The sequence below is a fragment of the Lissotriton vulgaris genome, chromosome 5, assembly GCF_964263255.1.
Source record: "Lissotriton vulgaris chromosome 5, aLisVul1.2, whole genome shotgun sequence".
In the NCBI taxonomy this organism is placed as follows: Eukaryota; Metazoa; Chordata; class Amphibia; order Caudata; family Salamandridae; genus Lissotriton; species Lissotriton vulgaris.
Window position 1 is genome coordinate 1,931,798,031 of NC_141693.1, and position 23,446 is coordinate 1,931,821,476.

General features: G+C 41.6%; 1 protein-coding gene across 1 annotated transcript in view; it reads left to right on the forward strand.

Annotated features, from left to right (window-relative positions):
- LOC147717776 (N-acetyllactosaminide alpha-1,3-galactosyltransferase-like) overlaps positions 1–12,961 on the forward strand; it is a 78,916-nt gene extending 65,955 nt beyond the window's left edge. The window contains exon 5 of the mRNA XM_086919880.1: positions 9,398–12,961. Within this exon, the coding sequence (XP_086776006.1) occupies positions 9,398–10,082 (685 nt within the window). The 3' untranslated portion in view covers positions 10,083–12,961. The remainder of the gene's footprint in view (positions 1–9,397) is intronic.
- Positions 12,962–23,446: the final 10,485 nt, after the last annotated feature.

Here is a 23,446-nt window from a genome sequence, read left to right on the forward strand (position 1 = left end):
CCTGTTTGGGCTTTCTTATCAATGGCAGCATGACTGCGAGAACTGTAGGCTATCAAGTACTACTAGTGTAGACTCAGAACGATTTATATATTTAACTTTGCCTGACAGTAAATCAGTCTCCTTTAATAAGCTAGTAAATGCAGCGGATCACAACATGGAGTGTAGCCAATGTAAATCTGAAATGATGTGAACATTATTTATACATAGATATGGCCAGTATGTCATTTTAATGATCCAACGATGTAGGCCTGATGGATCAAAATTGTCAACTTTAATAAAAAAATTTGTGGCTTCTCAGCTGTCAATATCAGGAAGGACTTTTGTAACTGTAGCAATTATCTATCACGATGGTCCTTCAACAACATCAGGACATTACACAGCTTATTTAAAGTCTCAAAACGATGGAGGTTTTCTTTCAGAAAGTGGCGGGCTGAAAATATTTATAGCACAACAGAGTGGACACTGTTCATAGGACATCCTTCGACGTCATTGAAAGTAAGTTAATTTTAAGGAGTTTTGAATTCAGATTTCTTAGGTTGTATGGGTTTTTTAAACACAATCATTTTGATTGTGTTTTTTTTCCCCGCTGTTACATGATGAATACCTTCAAGTCACTGATTTAAGTGAAATTTGATACATTCTGAGAACAGCAAAAATAAACCATTTAACATGTATAATTAATGTTCTTCTTTTTGTACTTATGATATACATTTAGAAATGTGAGGTAGAAATGGAGAAACTGAGTCTTCTGTAAGTGTCAAAGTTAATGCTTACAGTGCAGTACTTCTGGGTACTGTTTTCTTAAAAAAAACTGAATATGCCTCACCTCAAAGAAACCTCTTGAAAGGACACATCTTATTTGCATCCTGAAACAATCATTTACAATGTTAGACACAATTTTATGATGGCTTTACATCTCTTTTACGCTGCTATTGCATCACTATTGTGAGACATCAGCAATGCAAAAGAAGCACCATGTTCCAAAATAGGCCTCACTTCATCAGCATGAAGATACTGTTTGTTTAAAATAAATATCTTTAGGATTGTGTAGGGGACGTAGAGAAGCAGAGGCTTCTGTAAATGTCAAAGTTGTTGAAAAACTGTTTCTTCTTGAACCTTTTCCCTTCTTTTTTCTAATTTTTAAATACATGTTTTAATAATTTTGGAAATGTTTGTTCTCTTTTACAGATTGAAAGTATGAAAAAATATTTTTAAAAGTTAACAAGAATTATAAGGTAAATGTTTTCTACTCTTTTTACCCGCAATGCACTGCTGATGATGTCACTGACCATGTCATGAATGATGTAATAAGAGGACATGACTTACTTCATTGGTAGGCCTTCACATGTATTATCTCCTCTGTATTCTTCAACAAGCGTAAAATTGATATGCAACCCTGAGTAGGCCTCACCTTAAACAAACCTCAGGAGAGACCACACCTTATCGTCATCCTGAATTAATTATTTAAAATGTTAGGGATAGATTTATGATATATGTATGCCTCTTTTGCGCCACTGTGCGTCAGTTTTGTGACACACTGGCGGTGCAAAAGATATGTTATGAGGCGTCGAAATTACAAATTGATGCATTTAGGCAAATGTGTCATGCTGTTTTAAAACCGTGCCACATGAAACCGATGCAGCACTGATGAAAAAGATGCACCATGTTGCAAGACAGGCCTCACAAGGAGTCATATGTATCAAGCTAATTAGAATGCTTTGGCGACATATTTCTGCTGATAAAAAAAGCAAAAGTTTTATTGCCTATGTTGATGATATGGCTCTATGTTATTTACATTTCTTTGCTGTTTCAATTAATCTTTTTCAGTTATTTCTTCTTTTCTGTTTTCTATTTTTTCTCTCTGTTATTCCACATGTTTTAATCTTATTTTGAACATTCACTCACATTCTCCAAGAAACTCTTCTTTGTTATTGTTCTACTCTCTTTTTTTTCTTCCACTTCCTTATCCATTTTGTTTTTCGCAATTATACCCTCTTCCATCTTTTCTTCGTTAAATAGATCTATTAAACAGTATCTCTGGTTTACTCCCTATAGTTGTCTTTCTTTTAACATTACTCTCTGTTTACTTCCCTTATACTAACTCTTTTTTTTTTTTTTAATTTTTTTGGTTCGCTTCTAGTTCGCGAACCGGGCAGCTAACTGGAAAGCGAACCAAAAGAAATAGAGCTTGCCAGAGTGCTAAACATTCTAGCAATTTTATTTGAAAGGGGAGGTAGTTCTGAAAAGAACTTTTTTTTAATGTTTTTGTTGTTTTATTCATTTATTTATTTTTTCTAAACATTTTTTGATTTTTTTGTATTTTTGCATAGTTTTATGTTTTTTTTTTGTTTTTGATGGAGGGGAAACAACAAAAAACAGGCATTGAAAAAGGCTCAACAGGAGCAAAAAAAAAATTACTGTTTGGGTGGGTTAGGGCACTTGTGATTCTCGTAAGCAATGTTCATTAAGTTTACGCTCATGTTCCCACATGAAAGCAATGCCCCGCAATACAAGCAGGTTAGTTTCATGTGTTTAAAGTTCTTTTGAATGTTTGGCACGGTTTCCTGTGCCTCTCCTCCAGTCAAAGAGATATGCAAGGTTGACCTGGCCACAGGAGTTGTTGGGGGATTATCCTGCAGGTCACGCAACTCTGCACGGCTGTAGTTGAGTGGATGCCACCTGCTCATATGGCGATGCATGGTATAGTTTCCCATGCTATACTTTTTTTCAGTGCCTCTTGATAGCCTTTTTTTACAGATAAGGCAGGTGGCATATTTTGCATTGACTTTCTTCTCCCCTCGAGGGATTGAAAAAAACTGCCTGATAAAACTAGTTTTCCGACGGGAAACACGGGGCAACTCCTGTAAGAACTCTTGTTCTTCTCTCTCCTCTTCTTCAAGTTCATCCTCTTCCTCCTCCTCTGTGTTGTCGATGAACCGAGATGATGGTCCTCTCTTCTCATGAGGAGGTGGAGGTGGTGGTGGGGGTGCACCAGCTGAAGCAAGTACAGAAGCCATTGCTCAATTATAGGTAAATGGTCTTTCTCTCACCAAGATGAAAGTCAGAGTGAGGAAAGAAGGAGGGGTTTTCATCATTTGGGAAAAGCAAAAGTTCTAAACCAATGAAAAGTGTTAATTTTAGATCACATGACCTAGTATTACATCATTAGGAAACCAAAAGTGAAATGAACCAATGAAAAGTTTTATAAACAAGTCACATGACCTGTTCCGCTCACGTTACGCGGTGCGCGCCGCGTCCCGGATTGCTTCTGGTTCGCGGTCCGGAGCACTTCCGGGAGCGCTAACGCGGCGCGTCATAAGATGCATTACGCGACAAAGTGATACGTCGCGCTTCCGCAAAGCGTCACAGTTGCGCAAACGAAACGTTTACCGGACTAGGTCGCGGCATCAAGATGAGCTAACGGAAAGCTTCCCGGTTCGGGAACTGAAAGCGAAGCAAAAAAAAATTTAAAAAAAAATTATTAATAAACATGTAAAATATATTTTTGGATTTAAAGAAGAATACATTTTACAGCTTCAGATGTTAGCTTTTAAAAAACCATTGAAATTCACTGAAAAAACCATAGGTTATAGACCATATATAGTTAGGAATTAGCATTTACAAAACCTTGAAAATTCACTGAAAAAACCATAGGTTATAGACCATATATAGTTAGGAATTTGCATTTACAAAACCTTAATTTACTCGCACAAAACCATTGAAATTCCATATATAGTTAGTTGCACTAACTATATATCGCGCACCCGCAATCCACTACTGATGATGTCACATATTACATCATTCATGACATGGTCAGTGACATCACTGATGACATCACTGATGACATCTCAAATGACATCACTGATGACATCACTGATGACAACATCCAGGTACTGTATGTTTCTGTAAAGTTAAAATATGTCTTACATATTGAAGAATGAGTGGATGTATAAGTGTCTGGATGAAGGATTTAGTAGGTGCATGACTGACTGTATGAGTGAGTGATTAAATGTGTCTCACTGAGTGCATGGGTTAGTGACTAAACTGTCTTAATTTGTGCATCATTATGTCTGTTGTTCTGTAAACTGTTGCATGTGTTGATAAGTAGCTATATGAGTAACTATATGGGTTATTGATTGGTTGCCCAAGTATTTGTATGGGAGACTGAGTGTGTGTGTGGGTGGCTGGGAGGTGTATGACTCTGTGCATAGATGTGTGAGCAGTTGATTCACTAGATGTATGGTTTCAAAAGTGCATGTGGAAACAGCTGTATGGGCGGTTGACTGTGTGCATGAGTGTATTGGTGAGTGAATGGATATCTCAGTGCTACATGTCAAAGTAAGTACATATGTAAAACACAGTACATGTGAGAGTTGACATATATAAATAACTGTGCATAAGAGCCAGTGAATGTGTGAGTGGCTGTATGGATCATTGTGAACTTGTATCAGGGATTGTATAAGAGAGTAAATATGTGTTAGTATATGTTTGAATAAGTAAAGTTTGTATAACTGTATAGTTGAGGAAATGGAGGTGTGATTGATTCTTTGCATGACTGACTAGGTGTGTGAGTAACTCCATGGATGAGTGACAGTCTGTGAGTGTCTGTTTACACTGATTGTATCTAGGGTTATATTAGAGTCTGAAGAGGTTCATAGTATTATCACATGAATGATATCATCAGTGATGTGATCAGTAATGTCAAATGAGATGTCATCAGTGATGTCATTTGAGATGTCATCAGTGATGTCATTTGAGATGTCATCAGTGATGTCATCAGTGATGTCACTGACCATGTCATGAATGATGTAATATGTGACATCATCAGCAGTGGATTGCGGGTGCGCGATATATAGTTAGTGCAACTAACTATATATGGAATTTCAATGGTTTTGTGCGAGTAAATTAAGGTTTTGTAAATGCGAATTCCTAACTATATATGGTCTATAACCTATGGTTTTTTCAGTGAATTTTCAAGGTTTTGTAAATGCTAATTCCTAACTATATATGGTCTATAACCTATGGTTTTTTCAGTGAATATATATATATATATATATATATATATATATATATATATATATATATATATATATATATATATATATATTGCATATTTCTTACTGAACTAAAGAAACTGGTAAAACAAATATCTTGAGGCTGACCTCTCCAAACCAAAGTACAACCATGTCACATTAGAGAGAAAAATTAAAGAATCAGTGTTACATTTTTCCTGAGTACCCTTGGTGCAAGCTTGCTTTGTCTTTTCTGTAGCCCCTCTTTAAAAAAACGCTCAAAAAACTTGAAAGAAAGACATTTTAATTTATTGGAAATGTTCACAAAAATGTGTGTTTTCTCCAAGGACTGGCATTGCAGCCAGGAATTATTCTAAATTTTACACATTTGTTTTAGAAAATTACAGTCAAAAGAAACTAATTTTTCCTTTTGCATTCTGTTAGTTCTCTCCCTCAAACTATTAACCCTTGGATTGTACACGGATATGAACTATGAATTAGAACTCTTGCCTCCAAAAAACCCAGCCCTCGTCTCACAGTGTAAGTCTGCTACTCCTTTCTAATGTGGATGAATTATTGTCATGTGTAAACACCCGAGCCACCAGTCCAAGACCTCCCATTCTCGTATCTTCCTCATGGTCACCTTACCCACAATCTCACACAAGACATGGGCTTCCTTCTAACAAGGTGATCTTCCACCACTTGATATTCCACATGGCAGGGGTAGAGAACCTCCCGCAACCTAACAAAAACAATATGATTTTCAGTGTTTAGCATAAAGAATCTGACATCAAAATGGAAAAAAGGCAGCAGTGCATCGTTCCAATTATTATTTTGTCTAGAGAAATACACATGGGATAAAAGGAATATTTTATACTTGGCTGCCCTACTGCTGCCAAATCAGATTTAGTGGATCCAATGGCCTGTTTAGCAATTTTTTGGGGAGTAAAAAAAAAATCAAATATCGATTTATAATATTGTGCCTTCTAGCTAGTAGCTATGGCGATCCTATATTACTGTATCACTGAATTGACGACAACGCTTTAAGTCGATGGGTATCGGTTGCACTCTGGACCATTACTTTATATGAAGCTTAACTTTGAGATATGGGTAATTGGTCCCAAACAAAGAAATCAAGGGACAGAGTCTGCTGCTGAGTTTGTGCATTGGCTTCACAGAAACAAAATGCTGCAGTTCAAGATACTTAAAGAATTTTGAAGGAAGTAACTGACATTGGGTAGAGATGTGATCAAAAGTCTTAAACACGATTGCAGAAGAATAGTAAAGGACACCATACGTCAAACATAAATCGGACTTTGACTATTACATGATTGAAGACCTTTATAAATGGTAATGAGTCGCAACATTTAAGACCACTCTAGTAGAGGTGAATAGAAAACAAATCTCAAAATATATCTGCAGATAAAGATAAAATTGCCTGAACATAAACGTTGAAAGCAAATGAAAGAACTGAGACATATTTAAGGGAAATATCAAACATGAAAAAATCTCAGTGAAAGTCTGAAAAAGTAGCATTATTCATCTGCCCATTGCTGCCCAATGCCACATATCCTATTCAGGAAGGGCAGTTCACTCCTCCAGCTCTCTCTCCCGTCCCCATCCAGAGCCGTGCCCTCAAGTTCCAACCTGCAGGGAAGTCCCATCATCACCTCTCTAGGTCCATATTCCTCAATCCAAGCAAAACTTATAGCCTGTGTGGGGATTTTATGCTCCTCACCCCAAGATTAAATAAAAAAATTAAAATAGGATATTAAAAAATAACTCAAGACATAAAATAATAAAGGATTTTTGGAAGGATCATTATTGACCAGAACAATAAAGATAGCAGCAGATTTTCCTTTTTTCTGAGTGTCTCCGGCCACTTAGCACTGCATTCTCGTATGCCGTCAAGAAGGTCGTGAAAATGGTTAAGAGATTAACACTAAGATATCCTGCATGGTCAATACATATGGAATCATCTACGGTAAGATCCAAATACAGCTCTACATGGGCTTTATCTGCTTTGGTTGAACTTGCTACCTGCTTACACCCAAAAATCTAAAACAAGTGTTTTGGTTGCTGGAAAGGCAAGGACTGACGATTCAGCATAAAGGGCTAAATCATTAGCAAAACTGTGTTTAATAGTAACTTGTCTGTATATGGACATTATTAGGAGCGCCATGAAACATGGATATAATAAGGTAGGGAGCGGGAATTCCGGGAATGATCCTCTTCATTTAGAAAAGGGGGAAGAAGTGAGACTATTACAGCACATGCCACAGAGGGTTGTTTGAGTTCATAGTCTCTAAGCATCCTTCCAACACCTGAGGGAGCAACTGTAACAAGAAACTGAACAGTGAGGATTGGCAGAATCCAATGTGTATTCATATTGGCAACACTTGAGTGAAAATCTCTGGTGGATTACAAGGCTACCTTTGCTGGTTAGGTGGTTTGGAGGGAAGTTCATAACTAAGATATGTTTTGAAAAGAGCAGATTAAAGCCACAGTGGAGGTCATTTGTAAACTCGTGACCCCATAAGCTCACCACTGTAGTGAAAGCTGTTTTTGGTGTATCTGGATCTGGAGTCTCTAAGCTTTTCTCAAATATTAGTTACTTATTTTCAATCAAAATACTCCCAAGCTACTAATATTATTTGAGATGTATTAGTAACCACATGAGACACGATTACGCTATGGACGCCGTATTCAAGATTACCAGCAGTATTCACCTCAGTGCATCAGGTACAGTTATTAGAAATGATGTAAAAAAAAGCTTTGTCAATGTGGAGTGACTCTCCATGTGTAACACATAACAGCCATAGCTGCAATGCTGATAGCACCTACTTAATACTATTTGAAATAAGTCTCCCAACACAGTTTGATTTCTATCTCTCAGATATAAGTTGCAAATATATTTTGGAAAGTCAACCATTTTTTTCCAAATATAGACTTATGAGTTCAGAAAATACACACATTTTCATCTCGAAATACATGCTTTTCAATTTTGGCATACATTTATTAATTCAACCGGGCAATTGGAGAGCCTACAGGGGTTAGAGCTTATGCGACATACAAATGGTTACTCGTATGGTAAAAGAAAACAAGGTGTGCAATGCAAATCGAATCAAATGGCCGTAGAAGTGCCTAACCCATAAGTCTTGACTATGTAACAAATGCAGTTGGGGTGCACCAAGGCAAATACACGTGTTATAACCTCATTATACCACTTCAGAATGATTTGTGAAGCCTACTGTTTTGTTTTTCAATAAAAAGATTTTTTTTAAAGATATTAATTCAACCAAGCAAAAGCTTCTAATGTAGCTCACTAAGCTGCCCACAGGAAAGCTACTCAAAGGCAGCTGGAGAGCTACCAGTAGCTCACAAGCTACTACGTGGAGTACCCTGGTCTGGATACTACAAGGACGTCACAGAGCACTTTAGTCCTTTAGCAGCACCTCCCTTCTGGACAGCTAAAAAACTCCAAACCCATGACGATGGCCTGCACGTGATACTAGGAATCTTCTTGAACGACATGCTAAAGGGATCAGAATTCCGAGCTGTGTGATAATTATCGTACCGCCACTATTATCACGTGAAAGATTTTTCCAATAAATAAACTGTTGAAATTTACCAGGGAAAAGTCCTGGAAAAAGGAAGGACTTGTGCCAATCAATTTTGTAAAAATTTATCTGCAAGTTATACCTCCTTTTACCCTCCAAAATGATGACTAGGAGAATTTTATCACACCCACAGTGACAGTATTTACCAGATGTGGCAAATAACACACCCATTCCCAGCCAACAGTGGCAATAGTAAATCTTCTTGAACTCCGAGTATCGGATAGTATTCCCATTTCAGGATTTGTGTGAGGAACAGCCACAGGAATGCAGGGCCAGTATGAGTCTTCCACCAACATTCTTGGCTTTGACTGAACATGAATTGTGTTTGTTAGTTGAATCATGGTTGGAAGACTCCTTAAACAATGGGCTCTTACCTAGTACCCGGGTACTAGTTAATTTAACTGTTTCTTCAGGTGAGCTTTGTGGATGGTAGTCTCCCACAGTGAATTTCACCTTAACCTTGAACATCCATAGGCATTGTCATGGGTTACAACACAGATAGTCGCGTCAAGCATGTATCTGATGGCGCGTGATGTACTGGCAGTGCTGTGACCACACTTCATGCAAACTTATTGGAACCTTGTGCTTTGGGAGTGAAAGGCCAAGAGGTTTGGATTAGTACTGAAGATAGGTGCATGGGTGGGCAAGTATGTGATTGGGAAAGGTTTTTTAAATGTCTATCTCCTGTCTTGCCACATTTTTCTCTCTTTGTCACCTTTGTTGATTAGCCCTCAATTAATTATTATCCTTATCTCTCCTATCCAGGTACATCCAAAGATATCTTGGGCACTTTCTGGAAACGGCAGAGCTTTACTTCATGCCAGGATATCCTGTCTTCTACTATGTGATGGTAGACGACCCGTCCCTGGTTCCCGAAATCTACTTGCTGCCCAACAGGTCTATGGAGGTGATTAAAGTCAAGAAACATGCCCGCTGGCAAGACATTAGCATGATGCGCATGAGAGATATTGCTGAGTTGGTGGTCCCACGTGCTAAGCGTGAAGTTAACTTTCTCTTCTGCATGGACGTGGACCAAGAGTTCACATCTCTCTATGGGGTTGAAACATTGGGTGACTTGGTGGCCCAGGTCCACTCCTACCACTATCTCAGGCCCAAGTTCCTGCACTCATTTGAAACCAATCCTGCATCTGCTGCCTTCGTTAACCCCAGCAAGTGCGACTATTACTACCACGCAGCCACCTTTGCTGGAACGGTCTCTGAGATCTTAAAGCTTACAAGGGCCTGTCATGAGGGCATCCGGAGGGACAAAGAGAAGGGGATTGAGGCAGTCTTTCAGGATGAGAGTCATCTCAATCATTACCTGCTGCACACAAAGCCCACCAAGCTCCTGTCACCTGAGTACAACTGGTGTGGAAGGCTGAATGTCAAGTACCACACATTGCGCTGGATGCCCAAAGACTACGCAAATCTGCACAAAAATACAGAATGACCCGCACAATATAATATTCATGATTTACGTGAAGCCACCACGGTCTCATCATTGCTATTGTTTTCCTGGCACTATCCTTGGAATAGGACATTAAGCGGAAGGCTCAGCCGTGTTTGGGGATGACGATCAAGGGAGTCCATTGGATATACTGTAATACGTTGATCCATGACCTCTCCAGAGGTCCCAAAGTTGGCCAACTATGAAGTTTGTGTTGGATGGGAAATGAGGCACGCAAAAGACTCCCACCTGCATAACCCAAAACCAATCAAATAATTCTTGGCCAGAGAAGTCAGATGAATGGTATGAACTATGAACTCACTTGGCTTTCCCCTCCGTCACAGTTTTCTGAAATTTTTATACAAAAATACTACTCTACTCTGCACATTGTTTGCATTAATGAAAGAAATGATGCTTCTATGAATCAAAGTTGCCACCCCCCTCATATGCTCCACCCTTCTTTGCCTCACTCTCACTGTGCCTGACAAACAGATCTTTATCTGACCCGTAGGCAGCTAAAGATTAAGCTAATGGTTGTACGTTTAACAAATAACATAAAATGTACCTATTGTGATCAGTGTATCTAGTGAGCATCGCTTCTTTTATTAAGGCACTGGTTTGATTTGAACTACACACAGATTAATGATTTGGGCGCCCAGAACAATTTATTTTGAAAGAAGCATTGCCAAATTTCCTAGAACAGTTTTTTTTTGTTTACAATTAAAAGCTTTGATGGGATGAGAACAAAGATATGTGTAGAGTTTTTCTAAGGTTGTATATCTGAAAAGGGTATGTTAATTTGTTGGTTGCTCAACAATGAGGTTCGGAAATAGAGATAAAAACAAGCATTTGCAATGCAATCGGTCTTGCCTATGGGACTATTTAGCTATGCAGCACATTAGCCTGAGTGCTAAAGCATCTACTGTTCTTTAACATGGAGGGAAAGTAAGCACCAAACTGCGCGGCATGCTTGGTATGGGAAAACATAGATAGAAATATTGCCTTTCAGAAGGAAATGGTATAGTCCAAAGCTCTGTTTGTATTGTAAAATCAGGGCCTTCGGTGGTTATATCACTGAAAATACAAGATTTGAAAAAATGATTGTCTATTGGTGCTCGTGGGACAATTTCTATGGACTGGAATCTAGAGAATGCTAAAGTGATTCTGGTATTTTACTGACCTCTGCTGGTCATTTTCCATCAAGACAGTTAAATAGAGGCAGCTGAACAGAAAAAAAGTCCCTAGGCGGAAGCAAATAAGTCCTAGGGCTGATCTCCAGAGCCCACAATGTACATACACATATATTAAAGTATATAGCAGAATTATTTCACGCAGTTTGCAGCGCAGAAATCAAGCCCACCAGTCGGGTATCGTAGGAACCGCTTTTATTCAGCAGGAAACAGCATTACCGGTTTCGACCTCTGCAGGTCTTAATCATATGCATCACGGGAGAACAGCTGAGCCAGGTTTAAAAGCATTTCATTTATCAAAGAGCGAAGAAGGACTTGTAGATCGAGTTCAAAGCAGATTGTTTAAATAATTTCACTTTTTACGTTGCAAATGTCACAAACCTCCGGGTATTTGACAACATTTCTTAAACATTTTGAGGCAAGAGTGCAAGTATTTCGTCAGTGTTTAAATGTCATCCTTCGGTTCAGTTGAAAACATTTCCGGACTGCAAGGTCCGTCATTCATTGCAGACATTGATGAATGCCCCGACAAGTCCCTTCTCTTCAGTTCTTGCTTTAGTTTTCTGAGTTTGAACTTCGAATTAACCTTGCGTTCACTGCTCTTCCCCTTCCCCACTGTTCGGATAAACAGTGTGGCATCCTGACGATTGTAGGCTCCCTGGGTCCGACTGTGTGTGTTCAGAAGGAAATGGTATAGTCCATAGCTCTGTTTGTATTGTAAAATCAGGGCCTTCGGTGGTCATATCACTGAAAATACAAGATTTGAAAAAATGATTGTCTATGGGTGCTCGTGGGACAATTTCTATGGACTGGAATCTAGAGAATGCTAAAGTGATTCTGGTATTTTACTGACCTCTGCTGGTCATTTTCCATCAAAAAAGTTAAATAGAGGCAGTTGCCAGAAGAATAAAAAAAAGAAAGTCCCTCAGCAGAAAGCAATTCTGGTATTTTACTGACCTCTACTGGTCGTTTTCTATCAAGACAGTTAAATAGAGGCAGCTGAACAGGAAAAAAATCCCTAGGCGGAAGCAAATAAGTCCTAGGGCTGATCTCCAGATATATGTGTATGTACATACACATATATTAAAGTATATACAAGAGGTCTCGAATGCTCGGCCTAATGAATGGGGTCTGAAATTCATGTTACGATCCTGAGCAGGTGTACAGCACACTAGTTAGAAGCGATGTGAAGCGATAGCCCCTCTTGAGGGCTCCTTACACTTTAAATGCTCATCTGTAGTGCACCACTCAGCATGGCTGACATACTTTCTATGGCCCCATGAAATAGGCGCAAAAGAAATGCTTTTTAACATGTAGGACTTGTATTGAATGCATTTCAATTAAATATACATTGAATCCATTAAATGCAATACAGTAGTTGTCCAGAGAGAAACTGTGCAGAGCAAAAAAGTAAAGGGAAAAGGCAATATTGGCTGTACAAAACAATTCTTCTTGGAGCGCAGACCACAATATGAGATCAGACCTCAGCTTCTACACATTCAGTATTTTGTATCAATTTTCAACCAATATACCTGATATGCCAAAGTTTCGGCCTCAGACTGACAGCAGCATTTTTTCAGCCTTTCAAAATGGATGTTTATTTTTTATTTTTATTTATTTTATTTAGAAGTTTTCTATAGCGCTAACAAGACCCGAAGGTAGCAGAGCGCTTTACAGTAAAGGCATGAAAAGGTGGACAAAAAGACAAGTAACAAATAAAGGTGATCATCAAATGACAGTTCGTACAGTAGGACTTCTTGGCAATAGGATACAGAGTTCTCACATAGTTCTGGGGATGGATGTTGATCCTAGTTACCCAGGACCTAGGGAACGGATGAGGAACAAGGATTTGAGTTGGCTCTTGAATTCCGCATAGGACGGTATGGTTCTGATATGCGGGGGGATAGAGTTCCATATTTTGGGGGCATTTCCTGAGAAGGAGCAGTCCGCAGTTTTCTTCTTTCTGGTTTTTGGTAGGATGAGCAGCAGGGAGTTAGAGCTTCTCAAGATTCTACTTTGGCCAGCTTTTGTGAGTTTGTTTGCCAGGTATTCTGGTTTTCCGGTGTGGAGGGCCTTGTGGGTTAGACAGGCCGTTCTGAAGGTGCTACGCATATCCACCGGGAGCCATTCAAGTTCTTTGAGTGCAGGGGAGATGTGGTCGGATTTTTTGCATCCTGTGATCATTCTTGCTGCCGCATGCAATGTTGTTTTTAATGGGGCCAGGTGTGATTTGGGGATGCCTGTTAGGATTGAGTTCCCATAGTCCAGTCTAGATAAAACTAGTGATTGCGTGGCTAGTTTGAGGTCCTTGTTGGGAATGAAAGGTTTGATTTTATTCAGCAGTCTGAGGTTAAAGAATGCGCTTTTTGCCGAGTTCTTAATGTGGTTTGTCAAGGTTAGTTTGGGGTCTAAGGTGAAGCCCAGAGATTTTACGGAATCAGCTAGCGTGAGAGAACCTTTAAGAGCATCGATCGACTTCAGCCACTCGATGATTTGAGGGTTGTCTTCTTTGTTTGAGATGAGAAGAGTTTCGGTCTTGTCGGGATTGAGTTTCAGGTGATTCTTTGTCAACCAATCTTGAACATCATTTAAGACGGCATTTACTCGGTGGATGTCGTTAATAGAAGAGGTTTCCAGGTAGATCTGTGTGTCATCCGCGTAGAGGTGGAAGTGGATATTGGCATTCCTGAGTAGTTTGGCGAGTGGTTCCATATAGATGTTGAAGAGCTGAGGAGAAAGTACTGATCCTTGGGGGACACCCCTGTTGACTTGCTGGGATTCGGAGGTGAAGTTCTTCATTTTTATTATTTGCGAGCGGTTGTGTAGAAAGGAGGAAAACCAATCGAGAACTACCTCGCCGAGGCCAGCTCTTACTTGCAGAGTCTTGATGAGGAGGCTATGGTCCACCGTGTCGAAAGCTGCGGATAAATCAAGGAGTATGAGGAGGCAGCATTTGTCAGCGTCAAGGGAACCGTGAATATCGTCTATGATGTTCAGCATCGCGGTTTCTGTGCTGCGGCCTTGTCTGAAGCCGGATTGGAGGGGGTCTAGGAGATTGATGTTATCCAGATGATGAGTCAATTGAAGGAGAACGCATCGTTCCAGTGTTTTGGCAAGTAGAGGGAGGTTAGATATCGGTCTGAAATTGTTCAAGTCAGTAGAGTCAAGACCGGGTTTTTTCAGCAAAGGGGTGACTTGTCCCATTTTTAGACAGTCGGGGACCACTCCGCTTTGTAGGGAGCTGTTTATGATTTTGCCCCAGATAGGTGCTAAGGTGAGCTTCATTTTATTGATTAGTGAGGGGGGAATGGGATCTGAGATGTGAGCTGATGGTTTGGAGGTCGAGATCAGCGAGATTATCTCAGTTTCCTGCACGTGGCGAAAGCTTAGCCAACGGAGGGGGGAGGAGCCGGAAGGTAGGGCCTGAGGGATGGCCGCGTTGTCCTTCGGGAGGAGTGAGCTGTTGATGTCTAGAGATAATTCGATTTTTAGGACTTTGTCGTTGAAGAAGGTGGCGAAGTTATCGCATAGTTCTTTGGACTCCTGCAGGGGTGAGGGCAGAGGCTTGGATGTTTGACGTCTGATAATGTTGTAGAGCTCCTTAGGTCTGTTTTTGGAATTGGCTAGTGCCTCTCGGAAGAAGCTGGATTTCTTGTTTTTGATGTGGTTGTTGTATTTCCTGCGTGCTGTTTTTAGTTGTAAGCGAAGGATGGCTGTTGGGTTGTTTCTCCACTTTCTTTCTTTGGCTCTCAGGGATCTTCTTTCTGCGTTGAGGTCCGCATTGAACCAGGTTCTGGAAGGGGTGGCACGGCTTCTTTTGAGCTTTAGTGGAGCTAGATTATCGAGAATGGAGACTAGCTCGGAGTTGTAGTGGTCGATGAGATCATTGGTCGAGAGGTGCAAAGAGTTGTCTGGAAGAAGTGAACTTAGTTGGCCTTCTAGAATGTCTTGGGGTACTTGGGAGAGGTTTCTTGACCATTTGGGGGGGTCTTGGGGAGGTTTGAGCGGGATGATGGGGTGATTGATGTGAAATAGGATCAAATGATGATCTGACCAGTCAACAGGTAGTATGTGGTTGACCGTGATTGAGTTCTTTTGTGCGATGATGGCGTCCAGTGTGGCTCCTTTGTAGTGCGTCTCCTCAGTGCAATGTTGAGTGAGGTTGTTTTCGGCGAGGAGGCTGGATAGCGATTTGATTAGAGGGTTGTGGATTTCGTTCCATCGGAGATTCAGGTCACCAAGAATTATGTTGTTGGAATCACCGAGGGCGACTTGTGCAATCAGGTTGGATAGTTGATCTCCAAACTCGTTGTTTCTGCCCGGGGGGTGATAGAGTAGATGACACAGTAGAGAGTCGTTGTCTTTGGTTTTGATGACAGCGGATAGATATTCGAATGAGTTGTACTCGAAGGAGGAGGTTTCTGTGATGCACCAGCTGTCCTTGTGGATGATAGCAACCCCACCTCCTCGTTGATCAATCCTGTCTTTGGAGATGAGGGAGAAACCAGGAGGTACCAGCATGTCAAGGCAGGGAGGAGATGCCTTGTTTAGCCAGGTCTCCGTGAGGAACGCAACGTCAATGTCATGTGTGAGGATAGCTTCGGCTAGGTCCGTTGCATGTAGTGAGGCCGATCTGCAGTTGATTAGGAGGCAGTTGGTGATTTTCTCCTGATTGCTGGTGATTTTGTCTTTAGCCTCTCTAGGTATGGCGGTGAGGACTGGTAATCTCTGTCGTTTGAAGGTGGGTAGGTCTTTCCGGTAGCTCGTGATTACTTGGATATTAGATTTAGGTGAAACTGAGATGGTAGGGTCGTAGGTAGTGGCTAGTAAGGTTGCTTCTCTGTCTGACATAGGAGCTTCTGATCTGCGCGGTCTGGAGGTCCGGTGTTTTGAGTCTGCTAGGGAGTGAGAAGAGATAGTGGTCGGGGGCCTGATGCATGGGGCTCTGGAGTGTTCGAATTTTTTGGGACTGGAAACCGGGTCCTTGGGATATGGATCGATCGGGTGGGCATTGAGGGCTACTGTGGGCCCCTGGGTGGTGTTGGTGTTGGCGTTGGCGGGGAGGGGGGTTCGGAGAGGGGGTTTGTGGGGTTTGCAGGCTATACCGAGGTTAAGAAGGATTTCTATTAAGCCTTGGGTGATAGTGTCGACCTGGTTTTCAAGAGCTGTGAGCCGCTTTGTTATGGAGTCAATGGGGGGGTTGTGAGCAGCTGTGGAGGGGCCGAGCGTGTTATAGTTAGAGAGGGTGGGTTGAGAGATAGGGATCGGGATAGTGGGAGGGGGAGGTTTGGGGAGAGGGCTAGGGGGGGTTAGACGTGGGAGAGATAGGGAGAGGGACAGGAGGAGGAATGGACAGGGGAGGTTTGAGAGTAGGGGGGAGACTAGAGGGGAGGCTCGTTGGCTGGGGACTGCCTGTTGGCAGGAAGGGAATTGTCCTAGGCGGTGGTCGGTGGCTGTGGCTGGGGGGGTGAGATGGTTAGAGGGCGGGGTGGGGGGTGAGGGTTGGGATTCCTGTTGGTGGTGGATGGGTGGGCGAGGGGGATGAGATATGGTGGGCGGGGGGGGAGCCTGGCGGGCTGTGAGTGGATCGAGAAGGGGCGTGTTGAGGTCTTCTCTGTGTGCTGAGAGAGTGGTCGGTGAGGGTGAAGAGGCGAGGTGTGGAGGGGTAGGGAGGGCTGCCTTGAGAGAGGGAAATAAGGAGTCAAAAGCTTCCAGGTTGTCATTGTTGGCTTGTATGAGGACTGTGCCATTGGTGAAGATAGTCACGGTAGTATAACCTCTGCCAGCTGATCTGAACGGAAGAATCGCAGTTAGTTTGCAGCTATGAGGAGTGGAGGTAGTTTTGGCGATGAGCATCCGCGTTCTGATCGTGGAGATCCAATATTCGGGTCTTTCGGTGTGAAATATTAGATCCATCTTCATCGGTCCTAAGGAGGTCGAGTGGTAGATGTCAGTGATTAGGGTTTCTTTATGTTTGCAGATGAGTTTCTGTTTGAAAGTGCGCCGAAGCTTTGTAGAGAGAAGGGGGGGGTAGATGATGGTGAAGGCGTTCCGACTGTGAGGTTTGAGGTGGGCAGGTGGGGCTGGAGAAGGTGGAGGAGGCTGGTCCCGGGCCATCATGGGGATGGAGAGGGGGTGGGGGGGGGGGGAGCCTGATTGAGTTGCGATGAGGGGCTTGGCGCTATATGGGCCCAAGGTGGCGAACCGTGGGGTACCAGTGGAGCGAAGAGTGGAGCGAAGAGGGTGAGGCTCCAGGCCTAGGAGGGGGTCTTAAAGCCCGGGTGATTCTGCTTAGGAGTTTGTAGGTAGCCAGGCTCTAATTGGCAGTTGGACCTTTGTGAGCTAGCACCCTGGGACTGGTGTGTGGTGGAGACTCTGCGCAGGAGAGGACATGCAAACTGCCTCCCGGGCAAGCACTTCGACAGTCGGAACAGTGCAGGGTCTAGCCTGACGCCGTTCTATGGTTGCTGTAAGTGGGCTCTACCAGCCCTGATCTTTCTGATAGAGCTGCACCCTGTCTGGCGTAGAGGAAGGCTTTAAGTCACAGGGCCTCCTTGGCTAGTTAGGGGATAGGTGGTTGTATTTAAAGGGAGAAAGGACGTTCCGTTGCCCCCCTGTTTTTGTGCCCCACACGAGTTTAGCAGTCAGTAACTCCCAGCGAGGTCAGGCAATGTCCTCCTTGGTCGCCATTTTGAGGTCAGGCACGGAGTCGGCGGCGGTGGGGAGCAAAGGGAGCCGGTGAAGAGACTTCTCCTAACAGAAAGGTAGTTAAGGCTGAAGTTTTTGCACCCCCGTAATGGCCGGTACCTTGTCAGGTGGAAGCGGTGGCTATATTTCCTTCACTCCTGATTTGTCTGCAGCTTACCCTGAATAAACACAAGCCATTAGCTATTGTGTTTAGAGGATGCTACTATCTATTTGTCCTGATGAAGGCTCTATATTTAATCACCTTGGCCTCTCACTTAAGGAATTTTATGTTATCTTTAAGTAAAGCAGAGAACCCATTATTGTTGTCTAGTTCCATATTAGCCAGGTTCCCTGTAATACAAGGTTGCACCTTGATCTTTATTGCAGACACTTTGAATGGGAGCTGTAAGAAATTGTGTTTTTGGTTGCTAAAAATGTGCGTCCTTTATAAGTAATAAGTCTGCAACCTTCCCTTTACTGGGAACCAAGTTTCTCATTGTAGCACTTTACCTCTCATGGTAGGGAAGCCCAGTAGTCCAACTGCTGATATTGTCACAAACCACAAAAGTGCTATAATATTTACTTAATCATTTACATGCATACAGTTTGGAGAATGGACTCATTGCCAACTTGTCAAAAAACTAAATTATGACCTTTGGATAGAAAACCAAGTCCATATTGTGGGTCTTAGGCGATGCCTCGTTCGAAATAGTTAATCAAAATGAGTACCTTGGAGTTACATACGACAGTAAGGAACTATGGTCTAACCACCTATCCCCATGTAAGCTTTAGTCAACTACGATCACAAAATCTAACATAGGATTTTCCAACCATTTCAGAGGCAGAGCTATCAAATCCTTATTGAAAGTGCTAAATATGTAACATATTTCTTACTTACTCTATGCATTACCTGTGTGAAATAACAAGGTCGTGGCCAGTATTGATAAAACATATACGCTGTGTTATGCAAATTCCTCATTAGGCTAGAACTGAATTTATTAATGATAACTTCACCTCACCTCAGAAGCAGGTTGAACTATTCTTGTGACTGTAAGGGCTGATCTGTCAACCTTAAAATCTTTGACCAATCAGGAACTAAATGACATCACACAAGGATATGGAACTGAACATTGTATCATAATAAAGGCTCTAGGAACATATAATTGACCTGATCTAGGGTCGCTGGCAAAGTTAAACCTGCCAGCCCGAAAGTGTCTGCTTCGAGGGATCTTAACTAGCAGTCAGAAGGAGAATGACTTGGCCAAGTTACAACAATACAAACACATGGACTTAGTTTCCGAAATCCTGGCCTCACGGAACCAAGCATATCTAGGGTCAAATCTGCACAGCTACTTTAAAATGAATTTCTTAAAATGTTGACTTTTTTATATTCCCATTTATGATTTCAAGGGGAAGTGGAATCCAGCGCTTAAAGGAAAAATTGCTTGTAGACTTTGCGAACTCACAACGGAAACCCTTTTGCACATCCTATGTATTTACCCTAAACTCTTGTATTTAGTTTTTTTAACCCACAAATGATTTTTAATGAGGCAAAAAAAGTTCTACACTAAAGGCTGTTAGATATTGTTTTAGAATTAAAGATAATAGTGCAATTATAATATTAATGACATTTTAAAATGAATTTCACAAAGTGATCTTCCGAATCATGCACATTTTAACAATAGATCTTAACTTATATATGTCGAGTTCTTTTTTTAACTGCCTTTTTTATATTCATGACAATTGTGATATACTGTTTTTTATTGTATTCTTTGGATAAATACAATACATTTCTTACTACTACCCTCCTATACTAAACACAATAGAAGAGAATGTTGTCATCAAAAAGGCAGGCGCTCTGGCTTTGTCAGGGTGTACCCACTTTAAAGAAAACAGGAAAATGTATGATCAACCAAGGCAACTCCACTGAATTGGCAACTACATTTTGTTTCAATAATATAATTTTCAATAAATCATTATACGCTCAATGAAATGTGTTCAGGAGTCTTTTGTCTACTTTAGCCTGCTGTCACTGCATCCATAGGACTAACCATCAGTGGGACTCTGCCCTTCAGAACTCATGTGCAACAGCAGAAACTCCAGAAGAGGTTTTAAACTAGAAAAACCTGTTCTGGGGTTGTGTAAATCCCCCAGGAGACTCAGGGCGACATAAAAAAAAAACATTTTGGGGTCACCTTCTCGGGTTCTGCTGCACTTTTGGCAGCTCTCAAAACACTCTCTAAACGCTGATGGTGCCCCTGCCCTTCCTGTTGCACCACAAGTGGCCCACTTGTGTAAAGGTCAGTTTCTATGCGCTTACCCAGATGCTAGCATTAACATTGTGTGCGTATTTGTGTGTAGTCTGTATGGTAGATGATTGGTGTGTATGAGTGAGCCAGAGTAATGGAGGCCTGTGGGATTAATTTTGGATACCCCAAGGTTGCAGTGGCGGCTAGTGACATTTTAAAAGTGGTGAGGAGTGAAAGTCGCAAGCGAGCTTAACAATGGTAACGCAGGATTAGGGGGATTCATTTTTGGAAAAAAAGTGACCAAATCATTGCTTTATAATATTATCAGTAGACCTTCATGATTTGAAAATGTGGTGACCATTTTAATGGAAATCAGCTTGTACGTATGAGCAAACGGGTGCATTTTGAATGCAAGGCATCTTCAAGGCAGGAAATATGATCTGGACGTCACCAGTTGAGCTAACATTTGGGGCCCACCAGGTTTAGCATTCCCTATGCAATTTGCAAGCAAATATAGAATGCCTTATAAAAATAGAACATATATTCTATTTTTTGAAGATGTTCTAGTATTGCAAGTTACAGAAGGAATGCTGAACCTGCAATCACAAGGACTGCTGCAGTGGCATTGCTGGAACCAAAATACAGGTTGTCATGCCACCCTATGCTACCAATAGAGTTATACAAATGATAGTTGGAGACTGTGTGGTGCAAATCAAGATGCACTGTACATCTGCTAAACCTCAGGTCAGCTTCACAAGATCAGAGTTGCATCAAAGGTAAGGCTGGGATTTCCTTCCCCAAAAATTACACACTACAGCCTGAGCCCATCATGATTACCACCACTATCTACACACCCCATCAAACGCAGCCACCCATCATCTGTTTCCAGGCCCCTCTTTATGACCTGACAAATGTTTTTTATTGCACACATTAAGTGCCTAATTTCAGCAAACCACTGTGTTTGATTCAGGCTGCCATTTGTCAGAACATAAAAGGAGAGACCATAAACACAGGGCTGTAAAGTTCAGTAAAGGAAAACCCAGCCCTGCTTTCCCTCTGATGAGCTTGTAACTACAAGGGTTCGAGAGAGTTCACAAGATTTTAGAAATCGTAAAGAAATGCGCTGTGTAATCACGGCACAGTTGGACATGAGGTAGTGCCAGCTCCATTTGAACTCAAACTAGGACATCTATTGCGGATAGAAAATACTAAAAGTAGTATTCCTGCAGTTAGGAGCAGGACCAGCGGAAGATCTCCAAAAATGCTATCGTGGACGGAGTGAATGAAGGATGAATTCATTTCAAAAACCTTCCGGAAGGTGCTGACTTACCCAGAGCCTATGCTCCTAAAAAAGCCAGCAATTCCAGTTGTATTAGACATATTAAAAATACGATGGGCCAGCTCCCCAAAATGTAGTAGGAAGTTAGCATAGAAGAGCGCCTATCTCTCCGAAGAGGAACAGGCCACCTGAAGATCAAACGTCTCCTTGGTTAAAGTTACGGCCACATCTTTTTGAAACAATAAGGCTTTCAGTTTGCTCAGGGTGTCAAAGCGCACTTTGGAAAGATTAGTAGAAGACCACATTGTGTCCTCCCTAACTAAACGAGTAAGTGGAAACAGGACTTGTGTGCAACATGTTACAATGGAAGACACGGTTACCACATATGCGACCCCTTGTTTCATTCCACAGCAACCTTGATCATTCAGAATCAGGTAACTCCCATTCAAGAGCAATCTGAAAGCCAGACGTATCATTGCCACAGGAGACCCTTTCAAGTAGCAACACAGGTTTGCTACTGACTCATTGCATACCCCATGCAACAAAATTTCCTTGCACACCAGTGACCGACTTAAAGTATTCTCACAGTCCGTACCGCTGAGTAAAACTTCAGTGTCCTTATACCTACAGGAGAATGTGAAAGGAAATTCCCATTGTTCATGTATGAACCCTTCACCTAATGCAGTTTCATCGCATGTCACATTCTTTTATAAATGAATATATCCATTGTGTTAAGTATGCCTTTATCTCTGAATTGGTCAGCCGTCAAGAATATCCCGTCATGATATGTTGTCATATAGATGCTTCTTTTCTATATACTGTGTTAAGTTAGCATGAGTTTATTAAGTGTTTAAACGCCATATTTTCCTTCGGCTTCAGTTTGCACACAACACATAATTGTTATTGTAGCGTTCAACCTAGACGAAAGATGTGATTTATTTGAGAATAATATGTTATTGCTCTGATATCAGTTGGTACACTGTCTGCACAGTGAGTGCTGAACCCTCTAAGAATAACTTGACACAAGGTTGCTGGGAGGTCTGATCTTCGCACCACATTAGACATAACACAAATACAGTTGCTGCCAACATTGGGCTCTAAGCGGGTTTAAGATAGAGTTACTGGGAATGCACAAACACACTTGATGTTGCTTCGCATGCAGAGAGCTGGTGGCAGATGATGTGATCTTCTCCTCCTGAGATTCAGAGGTATGGGCCCGCCCTGCTAAAACCCAAAAGAGACCTTCATAGATATAATATAGTATGCTAAATAGGGAGGGCGAGAAATAGGTGTTATTAATTTCTATTGATTTAAGCATTATAATATGCTATCACCGTTTGCTTACTATGGACTAGTAACTATGCTGATAACTCTGATTCTTATAATATGTCTTCTTGTATTATATAAGATACTGCGTTTGAGAACCTTGCATTGAATAATAAATATTTCAACTGTACACGTGTCCTCTTTTACTCCACGTTCTGGTTTGAAAAGATTATAGAGTGTTCATGTGTTCCACGATACCTGAGGTAACCTAAGTTCATGTTCTGGTTTGTCTAAGTCATTGGGAGTTTATTATGAGACACTGTAGCTAGCTCGGTAAGGGGATTTTGGATACTGAGGTGAGTTTTGGGTTACCCTAATTCACGGAGGTTCCGAATCTCTATGCACAGTTCTGTAAGAGAACGGAATCCCTGCTACATGGCGCCTGATCGTTGGTGGTCTTATATCATGACACTCGAGTAGTATATCATTCAAACCTTAACCCCTTCATTCCCATTTCCGGAAAACGGTGGTGTTGGAAAAACCTACCTATTTTTGAAATAGGTCTTTTCAAGCTTGAATCTATCTAAAACGGTTTCCTTGAATACTACCCAGTTGTGCTACAAAGTATTCTTTGTTTTTTCACGTTCCTGTGCAGTCATGGCACAAGCCATGGACATTCCGCAGCATAGTCGCATT